Genomic DNA, 24,065 nt, shown 5'->3' on the forward strand with positions numbered 1-24,065 from the left:
GGGAATCCCTGCCCAAACCTTACACCCCATAAAAATTAACCCCAAATGGATCACATGCCTAAGTGTAAACGCTAAAATAAAACAACCCTAAAATAAAATAAAAAGACAATATAGGAGATAAACTTTGTGACCTTGAATTAGGCAAAAATTTCTTACATACAACACTAATGGCACAATCCATAAAGGAAAAATTTATTAAATTGGACTTTGTTAAAATTAAGAACTTCTAACACACCATTGTAAAGCAATTATACCCCAAAAAAGATGTTAAAAAAAAAATTAAGAACTTCTATAATTTAAAAGATGCTATTAAGAGAATAAAAAAGCTAACCACATACTAGGAGGAAATATCTATAAACCTCAAATCTAATAAATAATTTTTATCCAGAAGATATAAATAATTCTTAAAGCTCAGTAAAAAGAAACAAAAATCCCAACTTAAAACAATAGGAAACTTTCAAACAGATATATCACCAAATGGTGTCTAAGCACATGAAAAAATGCTTAACATCCTTGATCACTGGTGAAATGCAAAATAAAACCTCAATGAAATACCACCACACACTTATTAGAATGGCTGAAATAGAAATATACTGATGATATCAAGAATTGGCCAGGGCGTGAAGCAACTAGAACCATCATACATTACTGATGGCAAAGCAAAATGGTAAAGACAGTTTGGAAACTTTTTGCCATTTTCTTAAGAAGTTAAACATACATTTATTATACAACCTCAAAATCCTACTGCTGGGTATTTGCCCAAGAAAAATAAAACTTATATCTACATAAAAGCCTGTATGTCAATACTTATACTGGCTTCATTTGAAATTGCCAGAAACTGGAAACAACTCAAATGTCCAGCAGTTAGAGAAAGGATAAACTGTAGTACATCTATACAATGGAATATTACTTGGCAATAAAAAGAATAAACTTACAGATACACAAAACAACGTGGATGAATTTCAAATGCATTATGCTAAGTGAAAGGAGCCAGACTCAAAATGCTATAACGATTTCATTTACATGATGTTGCTGAGAAAACAAAACTCTAAGAACAGAAAACAAATCAGTGGTTGCTGGGAAGAGGTTGACTACAAAAGGGCACAGGCGACTGTCTTTGGGTTATCGAACTACTCTACATGTTGATTGCAATGATGGTTAAGTTTGTCAAAATTCACAAAACTGAGCGTTCAAAGGGTGAATTTTCCTCTGTATAAAGTATTACTTGATAAAAAGTATTCTATAGCGATGTAACTTTCCTCAAAGCATGTTTCATTTAAAAGTTATAAACCCCCAAGTGACAGCATAGTGGAGGTAATGCTAAAACCCCCAGAGGACCTGAAATGGGATACAGATTTAGAAGATTAGTACGGAATTCAAGATGGAGGAGCCTCCAAAAGCACTAAGTATGGATCAAAATAGACAGAATAATGAAGTTCTCACTTCACATAGGTATTGCTTAAACGTCACCTCCTCAAGAGTCTTTGATTTAATGATATTATATGTCTATGCATTTGTTATCTATCTCATGGTGTCTACAAACTATGCTCCATGAGGACAGGAGCTGTATCTTGTTTTATCACTTGCCTCCAGTGCCACCAGTCATGCCTTGATAAGACCCTCAGAGAGTCTTGAAGAGTCAGTGAACCCTATCATAGACTTAGCACTGTGCTAAGCATAAATATTGACAAAGAATTCAGGATATAGCTCCGTGAATGTTTTCCAAGGGTCCTCTTTATTCTACTTTACAAGTAGACATCAACCATTAGCCATTTAGCATGAATCTTTACTATATAATATTTAGTACTAGTGAGGAATACTGAGGATGCTACCAAATTTTGGAAAACATCAACAGCATTGGTGAAAGGAGGAACTACATGAGCCCGGAGAAGGGGAAAGTGTGTTCAGGAACAGGTCCTGAATAGACTCCTGTAGATAGCAGTGCTGTTTGGTTGACCCCATAGTTAATCTCAACATCCTTCTCGCTTTCCCAGCTGAATACTCCCTTGTAGTAAAAGGTAGCACAGTTTGAGAAACTAATTGGAAGTCTATGAGATTTCTGATAAAGGTTTCTCTCTTTTTTTCTTTTTTTTTGGATAAAAAGAGAAAGACGTGGCTGGAATTTTACTTCCTCCCTTGAATTCAGATACAATGCATGGAGCTGCAGCAGCCATTTGCAAACCCAAAAGAAAAGCTAAGGCAATTTCAATGAGTTAGGACAGCAGCTACCTATCTTCAGATTTCTTATTATGTGAAAAAAATAACTTTATTTGTTTCAGCCATGGTTACGTGGGCTTACTTTTACTTTTGAGCTGAACACCTTCCCAAGCGACACGAATACCAAGTGCAAAACTACACATTTAGAGTACTGAAGCCAAGCCGTTGAAAGTGAGAGTCAAACAGACATTTCATATATTCTGCCTTTGGGTGGCGCAGGGCCTGGCTCTTCTCATGTTTCTCATCCTGCTATTTTCTAGATTACAAAGGTACTGAACAGAGTTTTATAAACAGTGATTCAGAATGGTTTGTATGTTTCCGAGTAACCAAGGAAGAGAAAGTTTCTCCCCCTTCCCAAAGAAAAGAGCCCTAAATTTTTCAGAATTATTCTTCACATTTCAGATGACCATGTGATTCACTTAGGTAATGCTATGAAAAAAAAATACTAAAAGTACTTTTAAAAACACTAGTTCAGGGCTTCCCTGGTGGCGCAGTGGTTGAGAGTCCGCCTGCCGATGCAGGAGACACGGGTTCGTGCCCCGGTCCGGGAAGATCCCACATGCCGCGGAGCCTGCACGTCCGGAGCCTGTGCTCCGCAACGGGAGAGGCCACAACAGTGAGAGGCCCGCGTACTGCAAAAAAAAACACAAAAAAAACACTAGTTCAAAAAACTACCCAAAACAATGGCTCATTTTTTCATGATGGCTCAATAAGAGGATTTTTATTCTCCTCCCTGAAGCACAAGGAATCACAACCCTTCCTGACAGTTTAAAACAACCAAGAAAAGTGTGAGAAACGGGCTGTGGACCCTAAACCAATCCTATATGGTGCTACCCTGACCGCATCACACGGTTTCTCTGGACCCAGGGAGCTCAGCTGTGGAAGCAAAACAATAATGATGTCCCTGCAGGATGGTGAAGAATGGAAGGAGCCACATCTCATGTGAAAGGTGAAGTTTGCGGGGAGAGAAGAAGGAGGATGATCATGGAGAAGTTCTACTCACTAATCTCTTGGGAGGGTCCCCCCAACCCAGAAGGGGTTAGGGGTGAGGGTGGGCTAATGCCCTTCTCCTCAAAGACCAGCCTCACAGACTCTTCATCTTCCCACACTCTCCACCCATCCAGACTATTACCCATTCTTAAAGGTACACAGAGCAGAAACGTCCCCGAACTCCTCCTCTTTTTAGTTCCATTGATAGTTCTCCTACAGATAGAAGTAGGTGGTTGGAGAGAAATGAGAAGCAATCATAACCTTGACATGATTCACAGGAAAGTAAAGAAACCTGTTTAATTCTGCTTAACCTGAATTTCCTAAATTTATTTGACCATATAACATTACAGTATTACCTCTAATTATGCGCACCATGAAGACAATGTCCCCTGGAACATACCTCAGAAAAGGCTCTGCAACATCGTGTTGAGAGGCCCAGAGAGGTAAAGTGATCTTACCAAGGTCACACAGCGATTAAATGGTAGTCAGGACAAGAACCGTAGTCTCTAGAAAAAAGTCAGAACTCCTGGTCGGCTTGTTGAGAGGATCATGAAAATAAGAGGGTACTTTATAACCTAGAAAGCACTAGTCAAATTTAAGATAGCAATAACTCACAATGCTGAGCATTACTGAAGTATATAGAATATTTGAATAAATGAAAAGGTATGTGGTGCTTCAGGATAGGAAGACTAAATTTTGTGAAGATGTCAATTCTCTGCAAATTTCTTAATAATGTTAAAAAATTTAATCAAATCTTCAATGTGACTATTTTAATTTGACAAAATAACTTAAAAGCTCTTTTAAAAAAGGTAAGAAAAGCTAAGAGATTTGAATACAGATGCTAATGAGGAAGAGGGATTTTTCTCTATCAGTTATTAATAAATATAAACCTGCATTAAGCAAAACATTTTAGAATTAGCACAGTAATTGAAAGATTAATAATAAATAATTTGCCCTGAAAATAAAATCCTAGTACATATATGAACTTACTACTACAAAGACACTACAAAAATTAGTAAGAAGAAATGAATGTTTTGGCAATAAAAGTAGTGAGTGGATGAGTGATGATTCTTACCTCATGTAAAGTTGTAAGATCAATTTCTGTTGGATTTCGTAACTAAGTTTTTACAAAATAGACAGCAAAAAGCATATTTAGCAGAGTAATTTTGGGATGAGCAATAACTTTCTAAGCCTAACAATAAAAATGTAAGGGGAAACAAAGAAAAGTATTTTCAATAAAAATAAATATATAATATTTATATGTACATAAATGTAATATTACATATTATAATATGAAATAGTTGTACTACAAATATAACATGACTAAAGTCCTTAATATATAAAAGCTCTTAGAAGAAAAAAGATATTTCTAACAGAAAAAACAGGCAAAGGAAATAAAAAGAATTTTAGTTGAAATGCCGACTTAATGTATAAAAAAATGTTATTTGCTTGTGGTCTGAACAATTCAAACTTAACCATGAAGCATAATATAAGACATATCAAATTAGCAAGGATTAAAGACAAACGTTACAAAAGCATGTGACAGTCTTGTAGACTGTTGGTGGGAAAGTAAATCGGGACAACTTAACCCAACTTTTCTAGAGAGCAATTTGGTAATATACAGCAAGCATAAACAGTACATTTACACTTGGACTTAGCAGGTCTACTTGCAGGATTAAACCTTAAGAATAGTAAAGAAATATTCAAGGAAACTTTAGACATAGTCATTTGTGTTAGATTATTTCATTGAGTACATATCTGACAGTAGAAAAGTGAAATTGTGACACAGCCACAGGATGGAATATTAAGAAATATTATGCACCTATAATAATCATTGTTCCTTATTCAATGTTAAACTTTTTAAAAAAACACAATAAACTGCATATATAATATATTCCAAGTTTTACAGATACATAAATACCTATTCATATCCAGATATATAGCCAGAAAATATAAAAAGGAATATACCAAAAATGGGAAAGTGAGAAATTCTCTCTGGCAGATGGGGTTTTGTCCTTGCACTTTTGAAATATTTCACTAAATTTTTGACAGTGAGCACCTATTACTTTTATTATCAGAATCAACAAAATAATCACGTAAAATACACTATGTAATGTCTCAAAAATATTTTGCAAGTCGCAGTTCCATGAGAGCAAATGAAAGGATCTATTTCCTCTGCAGACAAATCACAAGGGAGGCTCTAAGAGGCATCTGAAAGCAGACACCTTTGTGATGGTAAAGCAGGCCAAATGGAAGAAGAGGAGGTTCCAGATAATGCAGTTGGCCCCCAAGAATCACACATCGAAGGGTCTGAAGACCTGCCAGCGTCTCCCTAGTAATGAACTGTCTGGGTGCGAGAGGGATGCAGTCTTTAAATAATGAAGTTTACACACTTTCAGAGCCAAAGCAGAATTCAGGAATTTAGTGATGAATGCAGTGATTCTCCTAATTCATTTCTTTCTCTCCTCTCTCATATTGCTCCTCTTAGAATTTTTTCCCCACTCTGACCCCCAATTAGTATCTTAATAGTGATTTCTGGATTAAGCATGCAACATGTGAATTATCTATTCCTTTAAAACTCCATTTTCCAATTGTGTCATTTTTCTATTATCATTGGGATGGGCTGAACCATAAAGCGCACTTGGGCTTCCATGTTAAGTTGAGAATAGTAGGTAGGTGGATTAGACAGAGGCAGGCATCAGGCTTAGAGAATCAACCTGGCCCAGGGCACTAGCCTCTGCTAGGAACCAGGGCTCCTAAGCATAGGCCCAAGGTGATGTGGCCAACTCCATCGAAATCCAAGAGGCTCGGGTAGAGTGGGAGTGATGCTCGGAGTAAGGCAGGTGCCTGCATGTGTCGACTTTGGATAGGCTCCCAGGGAGCCTATGAAGTGACTAATGAGAGGTGGAAGGATTAGTGTTCAACCTTGGGCTGGGGAGGCTTGCATGTAGGGGATCAGATAGCATGTAGGGGACTAGAAACACAGGCAAGAGAATGGGAGGACAGTGGAAACCAAGGCAGATGACCAGCGGTCATTGGATGTACACTAATCATTAGCTTTTTAAACTCTGTTGACCAGCCACCCAATTTAGATGCACAGAAAATGAAGCCACCAAGAGTAGCAATATAGGACTAGAACCATCTCCCTGGAATCAGACAGAGCCCTTCTCACGCCCCATTCCCCCACCTGTTCTCATCTACCAAGATGTTCAGCTCCATGCCCTGGCCTCACATCTGCTTCTGTCCTTCCATTTGCTCGCTCCCCCAGATTTCTCCTAGCTACCTGATTTTGAGCCTCCTGGAAGGACTGGAAATGACAGATTGATTGTATCATGGTCTGAACTGAGATAAGCCCTCAGGGGGAGGTTTCCTTGGACACTTTCCCTGTTGAGTAGCACCTCCAAAACAGAAAACAAATTCCCACAGTGTTATTTTTTTAATTATGTGGATCATGAGGAAGAATAGTTTCTTGGTATTTTTATTACATAGAATTACTTTGGTTTCTACTACATTGCAGAGATTTGGACCTAATTTATCCAAATGCTAGTGTTCTATGTTTCAAGGATCTAGAGCTCAAATAGCAATTTAAATGTTAATCTCAGTTCTTGGTACACAGCAGACACTTCATTTATTTGTTCAACAATATTAATTTCTACCTAGACTGGAGCCCAGTGGGTTTTAAGATGATTTCTAGCGTCTGTGGTCTGATATACTATGGGAATTCAGATGGAATCCCAGAATTTAATTGCCTCAAAGCTTCCAGTGTACCCTATTTGTGATTAATCTGGAGGTCATTTTGTGATTCAAGAACGAATCACAAGAAGGGACTCACATTAAAATGAATGTGGGACACGTGCATTTCTGTTTCTGGTGAAATTCAAGGATTCACTAGTAACCAGAAAGCTGAATCAGCCTGTCATGTAAAGGCAGTCCCTGATTTGCACCAAAGCCTGATATGAGTGAGAACAATTAGGCAGTGGGAAGTTAACACTGCTAATTAAACTCGAAATATGACCCAGGCAGTAATGATCAAATACTCCAGACTAGTAACTAACCCTTTCTGGTCAGAGTAGAAAGAGCTGTATTGAATAATACAGTTATTCAATATGTCCTGGAGGCTAAACTAAGAAATAAATGTTAGACAGTGAATTGCTTTCTTGTTCAGCCCCAGTTTGAGGGAGTTAAAGTTGTATTCTGTCACCTATGATGATGGTGTTGAGAAGTAGGGCAAAGGTAGTACATGCAATGAAGACAATTGGGGAAGATTCCAGATGGGGAGGAATCTTTTCTCTTGGTAGCAAGTTCTTTTAACTAAGGACAAAGACTCAGTGTGGACCTTTCTCCACTTTTGAAATAGTTTTTAGGACACAAGTCCAGTTTCTCATTATAAGCCTTTCTCTGATCTGTGACCACACTTAATGTTCATGGATGGCCCCTGTCTGTCATCACTAACCTGAAAGTTTTCAGTCTGCCTTCATGCATACTCTTGCCAAGCAACCTACTTGTTTGTTTGGCTACTTCTACTCATTTCTCAGACTCAACTCACATATTAATTTCTCCAGGATATACCTTTTGACCAACCATGACCAGTCCCTCCTCAAGTTCTACTACATGCCCCTTATTGGGGATCCTACAGCATCTCCATTACAGTAGTTCACACTGAAAATTTTTGTTTACATATATGCCTCTACCACCAGACTAGAAGCTCCCTGTCCTAGCCTTCCTTCTATGGTACTATGGAACTTCTGTGGAACTACGGTAAAGTTCCCAACGTATGTTGAACTTAGCTGCTAGATTCTCAATAAACGTTTGTTGAGCTTGATTATACAGACTGTAAACCAGTATAATCATTGTCACAGCAACATGACTTCAAGGACAGCTTCCTACTTCGGGCCTGAGTATCATTTCTACACCATCGTATAGGTATATGCCAAGGCTCTCCCTTCAGGGTAAATGCCTTCCCCCTCTGGTACACTACATGAGAGATCACAGGATGACACTTAGTGCCCAACTATTGATATCTGGGACCATCTTGGTCCACAGCCCTGCCGTCCACCTCAACAGACCCAGGCTGCGACAATACTTCCCATTCCATTCATGTTCTCTCTTCTAATGCAGGAGGCCTCCTGCCAGCTGGTCCTACCAGCCCCTAGTCAGAGAGTGCAACCTACATTTCTGTTCAAGACCCCTGTTAAAATGATATTAAGAGCCTTACAAAAATATAAGACTGGAATTAACATCCACACTTACATGCAGCTTTATGTAATTCTCTAATTTTTTTGTAATTTAATTAAACTAAATAATAAACTATAAATATATAGTTTATTTATAAATAATAAACTAATTACTTAAATTAAGTAACTAATTAAAAAGTCTCATTATATATTTTTTCATAATTGAGTATTAGCAATGAAGGCTATCCTGAAAGTAATCCAAGACGGAATTCCCAGAGGTCCAGGTAAAACAGCTAGAAAATGTGAGTGCAGATAGGTGGTTGTGATGACAATAATTCCATGGTATTTGCAAGGATGTCTCCAAGCTGGGTTACTGGGAGGGTGGTGAAAATGCAGATTTTCCAAAGGGGCATCGGCAGGAGGAGGGGGTCGTGGGGAAGTAGCCGAGGCAGAGGCTCCCATGAGCAAGCCTGGTCCTACCCCCGTGCCTCCTGCTTGACCTCCTTAGTGATTGCTGACCACCTGGCAATGCTTCTGAAGCAGCAGGTAGCGCGAGACACAGGGAAAAATTGGGACAAACTCCTGAATGACAGGTTTCCGATGGTTCAGAAATGGTCACTGCCCAAGGGTCTACAGATCCTCAGTGCACCTCATTCCCCAAGTCTAATGAGGCAGCTTTGGGAATCCAAAGCTTTGCAGTCTGCTCCTGCCTATCTCACTTCAGATTGTGTGCTCCCTGTGTTACATAGTGATTCAGCCTCAATGGAATTAGATGATTTCAGAGCTCTGCTTTTGATATTTCCAACCCACCTAAGCCAATTACTGAGGCTTGGAGCAGACCTCAGAGCCTGATGCTGTGAATGACAGGTGGTACACTGGTCTCAGTGACAGGACAGCAGAGCTTCTTGGACTGCTGGCTGAGAACTGAGGCTGAATCATAACCTTCTGAGACTTCATTTCCTCTCTTGGGAAGTATGATGTATTCTCTCCTTCCTGTGTTTGAGATATTCATCTTCAACATCACAGAAATAACAGGAACCATAAAATGAAACATAAAAATGTAAAGGGTAGAGAAAGCCCTGTGATCCCTGGGGCAGACGATGCAGCTGCATCTTGTGCGATATTTACGACTTCTGCTGTGTGGAAGCCACACGTTACTCCAGAGTCCATCCATCCAAACACATACTGAGCATTGACCTTACTCTCAGTCCTGGGGAAGACAGTCATGAAACCGACTCAGCTCCAAAAACCCAGCTTCAGACAAGTTTGGGTCAGAAGGAAAATGAAGATCTGTTTCCCACTTGAAAATTGAAAAGAAATGAGGCAGCTTCACCGTCTCTGGCCTAATATTCGAGCAGAAAGCCACTACAGGAAGCAGGGCATGGACTTTCAGTCAAGCAAAGCCATGTTCAAACTCCATCTGTATCGCTTATAAGCCAGGTATCCTAGATATCAACTTCTCTGAGCCCTACTTCCTCACCTATAAGAATGAGGACAGTGTCATCTCATCAGTCAGGCTGTGACGATTGGCAGCCCGACCAATGAGTACCTATTTACTGAGTACCTATTATACATTACAAACTAAGTCAGTCAGGTGCTAGATTAAAAAGTGATTCGCTCAAATAATGTTAGTTCCTATTCACTCTGTGATTGTTAAAGATACCTTAGAGTTTTTTTGTTTGCTTTGTTTGGTTTTGTTTGTTTTCAGTTTCCGGGACTGCAAAGGAAAAGAGGATTATTATTCCTTGGATTTGAATAAATCATGTCTTCCTCTCCAGACAAATCTGACATATCTAGTTTCAACAAGTCATACAGCTAAATGTCCTGTATTTCCTGAGATGATTTTCATTTCAAGTAACCTCTTACGATACTTATAAGTACCCTTGTCCTTGTCATCAACCATATATTCATCCATCAGATATTTATTAATCACTTTCTATGGGGAAGACAAAATTTCAGTCCAAAATGGTGACTCAGACTTAATGCCTGGCCTCATGGAAATCCTTCTGGCTCTGGAAGCATATCGCATGGAGTCAAATCCCAGGTATCAGCCCCATGGCAGCATCAGCATCGTCAAGAGAACACTGCAATTCATCCCTCTCAAACCAAGGTTGTAATTTTCTGCTCTGCAGGAAGCTGGGGTCACTGCGTGACCTCAGTAACTTGAGGTTAAAAACCAATTAGTCATAATCCCACAACTATTTAACTGAGCTTAAAACAGTCTCTAGTCACTGAAAAATTCCAAATTCACCTATTCCCTCTACTCACTATTGAGCATCTGGCTTGAATTTTTGCCTCACATGACCACTAGGGGGCATTTAATCCCCAACTATATTCTTAAACACTGGTTCTGAGAATGGTGTTGGTATACCGTCAGTACCTGTGGGGAAGAGGCGCAGGTGGAAAGCCTGTGAGGCTCAAGTGAAATTTCAGCAGACTGGAACTGAAAATAGGACAAAGAGGGTAAATTCAAGCATCATTCTTAAAAAGTAGTGAGTTATTTATAAATCACTGCTCAAACCTAAGTGTAGTCCATGAAACTAAGAAAGGAGATAAACCAAGTTTTATTTTGCATGTACTATGCATCAGTCACTGAGCTAGAAATCTCCATTTTTGTCATCATATCTATCCATCACAAGTATCCTGAGACAGATTTTATTTCTGTCTTCATTTTATAAACGAGAAAACAGGCTCAGAGAGGTTATCATTTACTGATGTGTCACACATCTAGCAAGTAGTAAAGAATCTGATTCCAAATCAGGCTGGTTTGAATGCCCACTCACTTTTCTACTAAATGGCTCACTTGACTGTGATGCTCAAATGCCTCTACACTTGTTTCCCCAATTCCTATTGTCATAATTCTCCAAATCCTCGTATTACCCTGGGATGCGTGTGTGTTTAGGTGTATGTGCAAGCATGGGTTTAAGTATACTATGAATAAATGATCCTACAACTATGTAATTGTTTTCATACTTAATGACCTTTGTACAACTTGATGAAACAGGACTTAATTCTGGCTGGGTATAATTTATACAATCTACATGTTTTAGTCTCCTTTGTAGTGCCAACACTTTCTACTAGAGACAATTCACTGATACTGAATGAATTAACAAATAAAGAAACATGGCTCTTGGAAAGCAACAGTAGGGAACTTCTCTCACCTGGAAATTTCCTGGAGCCAGTGACTTAAGGTTGAGATTGTCTTTCAATAGAAAACTCCAAAGCAGGAGTGGACCTGATTTCACAGGATTTGTTCAACCTGCTCCGTACACATCATCGAATCCCAAGGAGAACAGACCCTGACCTGTTCACAGAGCACCCTGGGACGCCCAGCCCAAAGCACAGTTACTGCAAGCTCCTAAGAAAAGGCTCAGGCGAGCCAGCACTGACTGCTCCAGCCCTCCTGAGGCTTGACCTCCAAGTCACTGATACATCTAACCGGGATAATTTGATTTGCAGTGTTTCAGAGTGGCAAGTCTGAAATCCTTAAAGGATATAGCAGGCTGGAAACTTAGGCTTGATTTCTATGTCCCACAAGGAATTCTTGAGGAAGCATTCCTTCTTCCCGGAGAAACCTCGGCTTTTGCTCTCAAGGCTTTCAACTCATTGGTTGAAGTCCACCCATATTAGGGAGGGTAATCTGCCTTTATTTAAAGTCGAGCGATTGTAGATGTTGATCACATCTATAAAACACCTTCACAACGACCACCTTACACTAGGGTTTGACCACACAGTTGGGTCCTCTAGCCTGGTCAGGTTGACACATACAATTTTACCATCACAAGGGGTTTCTTCAGGCTCTTCTTACCATCTTCTCCAAACAGAAGCACTTCTCATTCCAGTCTTAGACGTGTGCATTCTTACCAGGACTCTGCCCAGACCTTTTGGGCTGAAGTCTCTTGGCTTCTGATTTCCGACTTGCCTCTGGATCCCCTTGGCTCCCTGTTCCTCACCCACAGCTCAGCCCACCCCGTCCTTATGTCCAACCCATCCTGTTCCCCCGGGCTTCTGCTTATTCTGTGCTATGGACTTTAGGTAGATGGAAAGTTCCATTTGAAGGAAGAGTGGAAAACTTTTTATGAAGAACTTGACATTTTAAATGAGTAGCATTCCTGCTTTATTCATCTTTACTAATTATACACTATTCAGTGGAACTTTAATATTACTATATTATATAATTCTGTCAAAGGAGAAATAGTAAGATAACCCATAATCACACTACCCTAAAATAACCACGCTTAACATTTTAGTATACTTCAGTCTTTTCCCTGCATGTATAATTTTGCAGAGTTGTAATCACACCCAACATACAATTTTATTATGTTTTTCCATTTACCATTATATTATAAGCATTTTTAATGTTGCCACATAATCTTCATGTCTGTCATTGTTAATAGCTACATAATAGTTCACTGAATTGACGTGCTTTATTTACTTAACTATCCTATTATCTTTCAACAGTTTCCAATTTCTTCTTACAGTAAATATGCGTAGTGATTGTAGTGTTCTTTTTCAAACTTAGAATTCTTTCACATAGGCTTAAAATTGTTTGGCAAGAATACTGTGTATACATTTTTGTCTCTTGACATATATTTCCAAATGGATCTTTTTAAAGGTTGCATCAATTTACACTGCTGCCAGTGTAAATAAGGACAACTGTGTCTTTGTTCTCTTGAGAGTAGAGCTTTGACAGGTGGGGATAGGAGACCAGGAGGAAGACATTTCAACACCAAAGCCTGAGCCTTGCATTCTGTAAAGTACCCTGATCCTCACTGATACACCAGTTTTGTGTTGCTTTGTTTCTCACAGACTGAGCAGTTGATAACTCTGTGGGTCCTCTGTGTTTTTACCATTGTTGGAAATGCCATCATGCTGTTCTCTACACTGAGAAGGAAGAGGAAGTCGAGAATGACCTTTGTGGCTCAGCTGGCCATCACAGGTACATAACTGCAGTGTGTGCAGAATTCCAATGGCTCCTCACTTTCAATTATTTTACCAATAGAATTGGTGTATTATCAGTCCAAAATGCAACCGCAAATTTGGGAGAAATTTCTACAGGGATATAAAACTCAAATTTGAATTTTTCTTCCAGCAAATTTAACATATTTAAATATTTATAAGATTCCATTATAAAAATAACTCCTTATACAACAAACTTGAAAATATCATTATCAGTGCTACCAAAGCATTCTAAAGAGTTCTACTTTCCCTATACACAGCAGCCTCCATGGTTCACTAAGGTGATATTACCATATCATACCGTCTTATGAGCTTAAAGAATATATCCCAGAAAATAGAGTAAAGGGTAATTAGGATTATCGAGTAAATGCAAAATTCTTGGATGAGGGTATAATAACTTTCTTTCACCATATTTTTTCAATTACAGTGTTGTAACCAACATTCTACAAAACTATGTGTTCTTCTAGAGTGTAAGAATTTAGAGGTGGTAAGGATATCAGCTTAGAATTTAAAGTACTGTCAAGAATAATAATAAATGAACTGAAATTTCACCATCTATTGTCAAAAAGAAGAGTTGCATGTTCTAGTCAAATCCATAGTCTGCTATGTTAACCTGGGCTTAATTTCTCACGAATGTTCTAGATAGTCTAGATAGTCTAGATAAATTAATTTGTTAATACCCTCTGGAAAAACTCAAGAGGTCAGATCAGGAGCATTTCAACTGAAGAATTCTTGGAGAGAGAAAGTTTGCCTAGAGTCTGAGATTAGGCTAACTTCTTACTTAAAGTGTTAAAATTTCCTTCATACACATTTCACCATGATCTCAGATCCTGTAGTAAGGGATTTGAGAATACATATCTGAGTCTTTAGTATGTATAAAAAGGTTACTCTGGTATCAGCTGAAGGATCCTATTCTTTCAGCTTTACATAAATTTGATTTGAGTCCCTTATCCTATGCTAATGGCCTCCCCAAGATTTCTTCAAATTTTCTGGACTTTATATTTTTAGTCATCACTTCTGGTTCTTACTTGCTAACTCTGCTGAACCTTTGCTCTCTTTTACAGGCATCTCACCTTCCCTAGTCTTTTTTTTTTCTTTTTAAGCCATACTGACCCTAACAGGGCACTCAGCTCCCCTTTCTTTTATATTCTTTAAAATCATCCACAGAAACATAACTTTCTATGTTTAAAAGACTTTGTCAAATGTTTCTGGCAACAGAGGGAGATTGCATTATAGCAAAGCAAATATATTAAAATTGAATATTATATATTTTTGAAACTTTCAGCTACGACCAATTGTGTCTTTGACTCTCCAATGTTGTTTTATAGGATAACCAAATTTTTTCACATAAACATATTCTTGAATCATCAGATTCAATTGACATCATCAGTGACACACATATTTGGAAAATTAAATTCAGAGACATTAATTCTTGGCTCTTCTGATAGAGAAAAGTAAGAGTTAACAGTTATTACTGGGCAAGGCAATATTAATGCCCTTCATTAAATAATATTTTCCATAATGACTCACCTCCTAAGAGCAGCTTCCTACTTACAGGCCGGTATCCTTGAGTGATTCTTTAAGGAACATTTTGATTTCCATTTAGTAGGTGAATCAATTGGAGTCAGATTCATCTGCACATCTATAAAATCCAGATAATGGTGGCTTAAGTTTACAAGGATTTATTTTCACCTATGTAAAGAATTCTGGAGGTAGACGGTCCAGGGCTCATATTTTATTTTCTTATCACTGGGGTCTCAGGCTCCTGTATATATATTTTTACTCTATTAAAGGATTTTCATACTCAAGGTCACCTCATGGTATGGATGGCTCCTGGTTCAAGGTGGCTGCTAGAACTCCTGCCATAATCCCCAGATTCTAGTCTAACAAAAAGGACGAGAGGAGGAAGGACAAGAGGGGCTCACGCCAGCTATGTGTCCTCTTAACTGGCATTCCTAGAACTCCCACCCATTAATTTTTGCTTGCATCTCATTTGTTATCTCTAACTGAAGAAAAGCTGGTAAATGTTTTTGTTTGTTCATTTTTAACCCATTGGCCAGAATAAAATCAAGCTTCTTTTCCTAAGGAAGAATGAGAGAACAGAGATAAGTAGCAGTCTCTGGCATAGCTTGTCTTCCATATTCCAGTTTCCATTGAGAACTCAGAAGTTTAGACAATGAATCTCTGTTTGACTACCCATTTGACTGCTTTGAAGGTGCTTCCTCCAGAGTACCATGCTTTCTTCTTTAGACCTCATGTCTTGGAAGGCCAGCACTTCGCATGTTGTCCAAACACTGCAGTGACCCATTGGATGACTGCCCCATTAAGTAGATAAACTCCTATTGTTGACTATTCACATAACCTCCCCCCCACCCAGTTTTTGGCTATTATTAGCAATTCTGCAATGAATATTCTCACAATTAAATCTTGTGAGCATTCTTTATTATTTACTTAAGAAAATTTATAGACATGAACTTACTGCATCAAAAGAAGACACTTCAAACTGGCCAATGTCCTGTTAGGTCACCCAAGATTAAAAGATGATGAAAAATGTCACGGGACAAATGCTCTAGAAACTACCAACACAGATCCACACTGAGTCTTGTTTAAAAAGGACCCTGAAAACAAAAGCCCTACTGGCTTGCAATAGTTATGAGGACACGGATTCTCTTTGTTCGCCTATAAATGTTCTATCTGTACCTACTCAAGTCTAATTTGCTTATTTTAAAAAGGAGCATTTTCTTCCACCCTAGCCGGTGTATCAGAGAAGAAGCCACACCTAATCTGGCCTTTCTTTCCCCCACAGTAATTATAGCAGCACTCGTATTTGTGAAAACAAAAAACACATCATTTACAAGACATTTGAAGAATTGTTTTTATTTTGCATCTGTATATTTTAATTCACTTCCCTCTTCTCCATATTTCTTATCCCTTCAAAAAATCTTACCTAATTCTTCTCTATATCTTCCATTAGGAATTTTGACTGTAGGTTTAGTCTTGAGAACGGAAGGAAACCAGAAGTTCTTAAAGCTGCTATTTTGGCATATTCTGCCATTCTTAGCACTTCCATTTTAACAATCTATTGGATGAATTTAATGACTGTTTATATTTTATGAGCTAAAGTGCCAATTAAAATTTATTAGTCATTTATCATCTTCAAGACTGACTTGTCTTTTATTCAAATGCCATAAAGAAGGGGAGCTAATGAGAGTAACTCCCATTGAGTGTTCAACCAAGGAAAGACAGAAAATATATATTTTTTGGCACATATTCAAATAACGTCCTTCTTCTGATAGGACCAAATCTTCTCACATTGGTGGAAATTAGCTTTGCTTCAAAGCACTTTCTGGAGAGCAATTTACTAATAAACGAAGGTATGTGCCACCCTCAAAGCCTTCCTGTTAATTATCTGACAGCAGAGAAAATTGAGAGGTTCAGGCAGGGAGGTGAGACCAGGAAGACTGAGGTATTCAAGGCCATCCATGGAGTTCACTACCACTTCCAATGCTAATTTCACTCACTTTTTCGCTGGGGTTTTGAGTTGCATACTCAGTTCATTTATTTATTTTAATTCTGCTCATTCGTTTTTTAAATATTTTTTCAGCTTTATTGAGATAAAGTTGACATAGACTATGTAAAGGCTTAATATGTACAAAGTAATGATATGCTGTATGTACCTATTGCAATAAATTCAGTTAGCATCCATCACCTCACATAGTTATAATCTGTGTTTGGCAGGGGAGGGAGGTATGTTAAGAACTTTTAAAATCTACTCTCTAAGCAACTTTCAAATATACAATACAGTATTGTTAATGACGGTCACCATGTTGTACATTACATCCCCAGAACTTATTCTTCTCATAACCAGAAATTTGTTCCCTTCGACCGTCTTCACCCATTTTCCCCAATCCCCACCTCTGGTAACCACCAATTTGTCCTCTGTTTCTATGAGTTCTTTTTTTTTTTTTTTTTTTTTCAGATTCCACATATAGCATTTGTCTTTGACATTTCATAATGCCTTCAAGATTCATTTATGTTGTCACAAATGGGAGGATCTCTTTCTTTTTATGGTTGAATAATATTCCATTGTGTATGTGTACCATGTATTCTTTTTTTTATAAATTTATTTATTTTATTTATTTATTTTTGCCTGCATTGGGTCTTCGTTGCTGCGTGTGGGCTTTCTCCAGTTGCGGCGAGCGGGGGCTACTGTTTATTGCAGTGCGCAGGATTCTCATGGAGGTGGCTTCTCTTGTTGCGGAGTGTGGTCTCTAGGCGCGCGGGCTTCAGTAGCTGTGGCGCTCGGGTTTAGTTGCTCCGCGGCATGTGGGATCTTCCCGGACCAGGGCTCGAACCTGTGTTCCCTGAACTGGCAGACAGATTCTTAACCACTGCGCCACCAGAGAAGCCCTATACCATGTAGTCTTTATCCATTAATCCACTGATGAAAACTTAGGTTGTTTCCATGTTTTGGTTATTGTATATAATGCTGCCATAAACATGGAGGTACAGATACTTTGAAGATAGAGATTTAATTTCCTTTGGATATATATACACAGGAGTGAAATTGCTGGATCATATGGGAGTTTTTAATTTCTTAAGGAAACTCCATACTGTTTTCCATAGTGGCTACACCAATTTACATTCCCACCAAAAATGTACAGAAGTCCCCTTTTCTCCACATCCTCACCAATACTTACCTCTTGTCTTTCTGATAATAGCCATTCTAACGTTTGTGGTGATAACTCTTTGTGGTTTTGATTTGTGTTTCCCTGGTGATTAGTGATGTTGAGTATCTTTTCTTGTACCTGTTGGCCATTTGAATATTTTCTTTGGAAAAATGTCTATTTATGTTCTGTGCCCATAATTTAAATGGATTATTTCTATTTTGGCTATTGAGTTGTATGAGTTTCTTATATATTTTGGATATTAACCCCTTATCAGATATATTGTTTGCAAATATTTTCTCCCATTCCATATGTTGCCTTTTCATTTTGTTGATCATTTCTTTTTTTATGTATAAGCATTTTAGTTTGATATATTCCTGCCTGGTTATTTTGCTTTTGTTACCTATGCTTTGGGTGTCATATCCATAAAATTATCACCAAGAACAATATTGAGGAGTTTTTCCCTATGTATTCTTCTAGGAGTTTGATGGTTTCAAGATCTTACATTTTTCTTTAATCCACTTCAAATTAATCTTTGTGAGCAGTGTAAGATACGGGGTCCAGTTTCAGTTTTTTGTATGTGAATATCCAGTTTTCCCAGCACACTTATTGAAGAAATTATCTTTTATCCATTGAGTATTCTTGGCTCCCTACAGTCAACTATTAGTTGACTTTATATTCATGGGTTTATTTCTGGTCTCTCAATTCTGTTTCAATGGTCTATGTGTCTATATTTATGCCAGTACCATACTGTTTTGATTATTACAGGTTTGTAGTATATTTTGAAATCAGAATGTGTAATGCCTCCAGTTTTGTTCTTCTTTCTCAGAATTTCTTTGGGTATTTGAGGTCTTTTGTGGTTTGATATGAATTTTAGGAATTTTTTTCTATTTCTGTGGAAAAATGCCATTGAAATCTTGACAGGGATTGCATTGAATCTATAGATTGTTTTGGGTATTATGGACATTTTAACAACATTAAATTTTCCAATCCATGAACAGGGGGTATCTTTCTATTTATTCGTGTCTTCTTCAATTTCTTTAATCAGTATCTTACAATTTTCTGTGTGCAGATCTTTCACCTCCTTCATTAAATTTATTAATAAGTATTTTATTGTTTTGGATGCTATTGAAAATGGGATTGTTTCCTTTATTTCTTTTTCAGATAATTGTTAGTGCATCAAAATGCAGCTGACTTTTGTATGTTGATTTTATATCCTGCAACCCAAATCAGGCAAAAATACCAACTAAGCTCCCTAGCCAAATGGGGTCACCATCTGTGATCTTTGCTCTGGTGCATGTGTGAAGAGAAATGTCATCTGCCAAGATCTGAGCACTGGTTGTTATAAGCTCCACCTTTCTTCTCTGCTTGTTTCTGATCCACAGTGGTCAAGCCCTGCAGATTTTCCCAGTGATTCTTGTGAGTTGAGACCAGAGAGGGCATCCTGGGAAGCATCCTGCAACACTGGGGGAAGTGGATGCTCACTTTGGGATATTTTTTCCCCACTGGAGAAATTGTAGGCCCAGTAGGGCCCTCTCAGTGTGGCCTTGTGCCTGCCTGGGGGAAGGATGATGCTGTCAGGGTGTAGTTCTTCAAATTACCCTTCTAACGTGGTCCTTCTTGGTCTCTGTGGTCCAGGGGGTTGTTTCACATCACCCCTGTGTTCTAGAGTTTTCACAATCATGTCTTGTCTATGGACACTTGCTAGTTGGTCTTCTTGTGAGGGGGACTGAAGTCAGGAATGATCTATGTTGCCATCTTGATGACATTACTTGTAATTCTTCCCTTTCATAATGAAAATGCTTAAGACTAAGGATTTTTTTCTAAATGTATAAATTTTATGAGATAATTCTTATTGTTTTTATTTTCCAAATATTTTAGTGTTGAATTTTTAATTTCCTCTTTCACTACTAAATAACTATTTAGTAGTTTTTGGTTATTCTTATCTTTAATTTCTAGGCAACTTTATTTTTCTTTAACATTTTGTAATTCACATTTAATTTTATTGCCTTGAAGTCAGAGAATATTTTTAGAAGGATTCCTGCTCTTTGGAATTTACTAAAAGTACCTTTGAGGTATAACACATAATTATTTATTTTGAAAAATATCTAACGTTTACTAAAAATTAGGACATAATAATTAAAATTGGGGAAATTAAAAAAAAAATCACCTAAATGAAAAAAAGCAATGGTTGTTTACTTTAGAGCTTACTATAGCAAGGAAGTCAGTCAGTATCATTTGGGTTGGCAGGACTCAAAGGTAGGCAGAGGAGTGGGAAAGCTTTGTAACACACACAAAAAAAGGAAAGGCTGCAGGTGTGCCCTGATTGGAAACTGTTGGCATGGGAAGCAGTAGGCAGACTAAACAGAAGCACAGCATCCTATGTGATTGGTTAGCATTGCATATTTGTCTTTCTCTGTTTGGTCCTAAGTTGGAAGCAGAGTCGGTTATTAATAAGGGAAGCTGTCAGTTATTAATCAAGTGCTTCCTATTTGGGGCAGATCACTAGAGCAGTTATTGTTTGGCTTTCTGGACTGGTTGCTACAGATAGTAGGCTGGCTTCCTGAGCTGGTTACTTCAGGTTGCAGTTCAGAGTTCCATTTTTATATACAGTCTGGTCATTGTCCATATGTATATTCAGTCTCTCAATGTATTCTTTGTGCTTATCTTTCTGAATTTGCCCTTATTAATTACAGTCTTCAGATTTTCTCTATTTCCATATATGTACTTCTTGCCTATTTGATATGTCATGAGTGACTAAAAGTGCTGTTAAAAAGTTTCACACTTTGTCTAATTTTCTCCCAGTATTTTTTATCAATATTTATTTTATAAATTTTAACATTTTGTTATTTGGCTCCTAAAGGCTCCTGACTAATATATCTTTAATATAGGTCTGAGTGCTTAATGTTACAAACACACACACACACACACACACACACACACACACACACACACAATCCTTCTAGTTTCATTTATTAGCTTGCTTAAATTTTATTTATGTGATATTAATATTAAATGCATCTATTTAATTTTTATTGCACTTGTTTTCCAAGCGGGACCAAGCATTTTAATAAAATCTCATTTAAAAAATATATTTATCTCATTTGTCTTCTGCTTTGTGACTATGCTTGCAATAATTATCAGCAAGTATTTCTATATTTGAATGTTTCAATGCTCACCAATAGTTGGCTTCCCCATTCTTGGTTCCTTTATTTTGATAGAGCTTCCAATTTTCTGGAGTACTTTGAGTGCTAATATTTTTCCTCATTCAGCCTGGATAGGATTCTCAAGCACCCGGCATCAATGAAAAAGACTTTCTCTTGCCTCCAAGACAATGGCAGTATAGATGAGGAAATCTTGAATTCACAACTCAGATCACCATAGATGTTGCTCCACGGACTTCTGGCACCCCATGTTACAGAGGAGTCTAAAGTCAGCCTGGAATTTCTTCCTTTATAGCTTACCAGATTTTTTCTTTTGTTTCCAGATTTTCTTTTCCTTTTTTTGCTGCGCTGAGCTGGGTATGGGATCTTAGTTCCCTTACCAGGGAACAAACCTGCACCCCCTGCAATGGAAGCTCAGAGTCTTAACCACTGGACCTCCAGGGAAGTCCCCTAATTTTTGTTTTTTTTGAGGATTCATACTTTTACCTGGTTATATCTATTTATTGATCCACTATATCAGTTCTGTTTTTTGCCAAGTAAGCTCTTTGGATCTGCAGATTAAAGTGATTTCTTAGCTCATTTTATTTATGTCTGAATATTGATTATCTTCCATTTATTCTTATCTTATGTTCAGGAGCACTAACTATTCATACATCAGTAACTATGGTCCTTCTCTCTCACCATTTATATATCTTGGTCCTATTCTTCTAACTATTAAAACTTTTTCTAATTATTGATTTGATTTTGATTAGCAGTGTTAACTCTACCTTTTAATGTTTCTAAAGTATCTTAAAAGTTGCCTTTCCTTTGAGCAGTTTCAAAACATTCATTCCTTATATTATCCAGTACCTTTTTATTTCTGTCAACTTCTCAGTATTTCTCTTTTCACAACTTACCTAATGTCTTATTATCTCATCTTTCACCTTTTATGCCACAATGTCAAAGTTTTTCTTAAGTGTAAAAAGAACACAAAACACACTGCTTAAGATTTAAGTATGTTTCCTGAACTAAAAGGGTTTTAAAGGATTTTTTTTTCTGACATTTGTGTATTCTTTTCTACTTAATATTACAAAATTTCTCTACCATATGACTCACTCATTCCACTAAAAGTTGCTTGATTGGCTAACATCTGAATAAATGTGCATGCTTTTCATTTAGATTACTCATACAGTGGCTATACAATACCATCATTGTTTCCCACTCTGAGAAGAGATGGTCTATGTTTGTAAAGAAAATCAGTTTCTCTTGAGCAGGAAAAGAAGGTATTGTCCTATCACTATGGGAATAATTTAACTAAAAGGAATGAACTCTTATCCCAGGAAAACTTTTTCTTCTTTAGAGAAATTGGGTTTCTTTATTGTTCCCTCCGTAAATTGGGTTTCTTTATTGTTCCCTCCGTTTGCTCCACCATTATCACACTGTGTGACCTGGAAAGGGCACTTAACCTCACTAAGTGTTCGTTTTCTCATCTCTAAAATGAAGGAGTTATCTGGATGATATTAAGAGACCAGAAATGATCTGGCTCTAGTAGTCCTGTGCTTCTAATTAGAAATTTCCAGTTGTAGAAATTGAGGGGAATTTTTACATTTTCATATGTCTGCCAATTAAACAACTTTTGTTATAATGAGTACGGGTCACCTTTATGAATTAGCTCTGTTGCCTAAAAATGGTAATATCTGTCTCCTGGTCCACACAGAACGTGTCCAGTGGAATGTAGTAATAATAGTAATAATAATAAGATTGACTCACTCCTCTGCTGCTTGCTACCTCACTGGGCTTCCCAGATCAACACACTACAATTCCTTTTGTGGCTTATTCTTTCATTCCTTCCTCTAGTCATTTAACAAATACTATTAAGCACTTACTATGATGAGGCTTGGTTCTAGGTTACTAAGGACACAGTGGCGTACTTGGTTATTAGTTACAGTTGAAACAATAAAGCAAAAAGGGGGACAATTTTGCTTTTGTCATGCAAAGTTCAGTGACAGAATAAGCTCTGGGCTTGATTTGCTTAGCGATTCGGGAATGCCACCAAGGACCCTGTCTCTGACGTGGTAGAAGGCATCACTCTCAGCCTTGTTCCTCATCCTGGTTGTAGGATGCTGTATTCATTTGCTAGGGCTGCCATAACAATTACCACAGACTGCGTGGCTTAAACAACAGAAATTTTTTCTCACAGATCTGGAGGCTAGAGGTCCAGGATGACGATGTTGCCAAGTTTGGTTTCTTCTGAGGCCTCTCTCCTTGAAGTGGTGGCCATCTTCTTCTTTTGTCTTCTGTTGACCTATAACAAATAGACTGCCAATTATTTCTCCAGAAAAAAAATAGGGTTTATTCAGGATCAGTAAAGAACTGCCATTCAGGGTGTGCAAGTACGGCAAGCCATGTGCAAGTCCTCTCACAGGAAGGAGAGGAGAACTCTTTTAAAGAGGGGAAAGGGAAGCTGGGAGGGCTATAGGAAACAAAGGGTCCACCGGAGGACTTGAGAGTTCAAACGATAATGGCTTTTCATTGGCTGAGTTGTGCTGACGTTTTCTCATTAGCTGAGCTCTTGCCAGGAGAGAAGAGAAAGTCTTTCTTCTTCCTGTTGGGCTCTGCTGTCTTCATAGGACAGGAGAGCTCCCCCTTCTGGCTTCCTGACTATTTTAATTGAGGTTGCTGTTTATCAATTTTGACACTTCACATGGTCTTTCTTTGAGTGTGTGAATGTCTGTGTCCTAGTCTCCTCTTCTTATAAGGACATTAGTCAGGTGGATTAAGTCCAACCCATATGACCTCATTTTACCTTAATTACCTTTGTAAAGGCCCTATCTCCAAATACTTTCATGTTCTGAAGTACTGGGAATTAGGACTTCAACAAATACATTTTGTCGGGGGTGGGGGTAGGGGGACAC

At 38.0% G+C, this 24,065-nt stretch overlaps 1 protein-coding gene across 1 annotated transcript in view; it reads left to right on the forward strand.

Annotated features, from left to right (window-relative positions):
* Positions 1-24,065, forward strand: part of NPSR1 (neuropeptide S receptor 1) — a gene marked incomplete at both ends in the record, with an annotated part of 136,715 nt that overhangs the window by 14,636 nt on the left and 98,014 nt on the right. Inside the window, 1 exon segment of the mRNA XM_079931945.1 lies at positions 13,191-13,320. Within this exon segment, the coding sequence (XP_079788071.1) occupies positions 13,191-13,320 (130 nt within the window).

The sequence above is a fragment of the Stenella coeruleoalba genome (assembly GCF_951394435.1).
Source record: "Stenella coeruleoalba genome assembly, chromosome: 9".
In the NCBI taxonomy this organism is placed as follows: domain Eukaryota; kingdom Metazoa; phylum Chordata; class Mammalia; order Artiodactyla; family Delphinidae; genus Stenella; species Stenella coeruleoalba.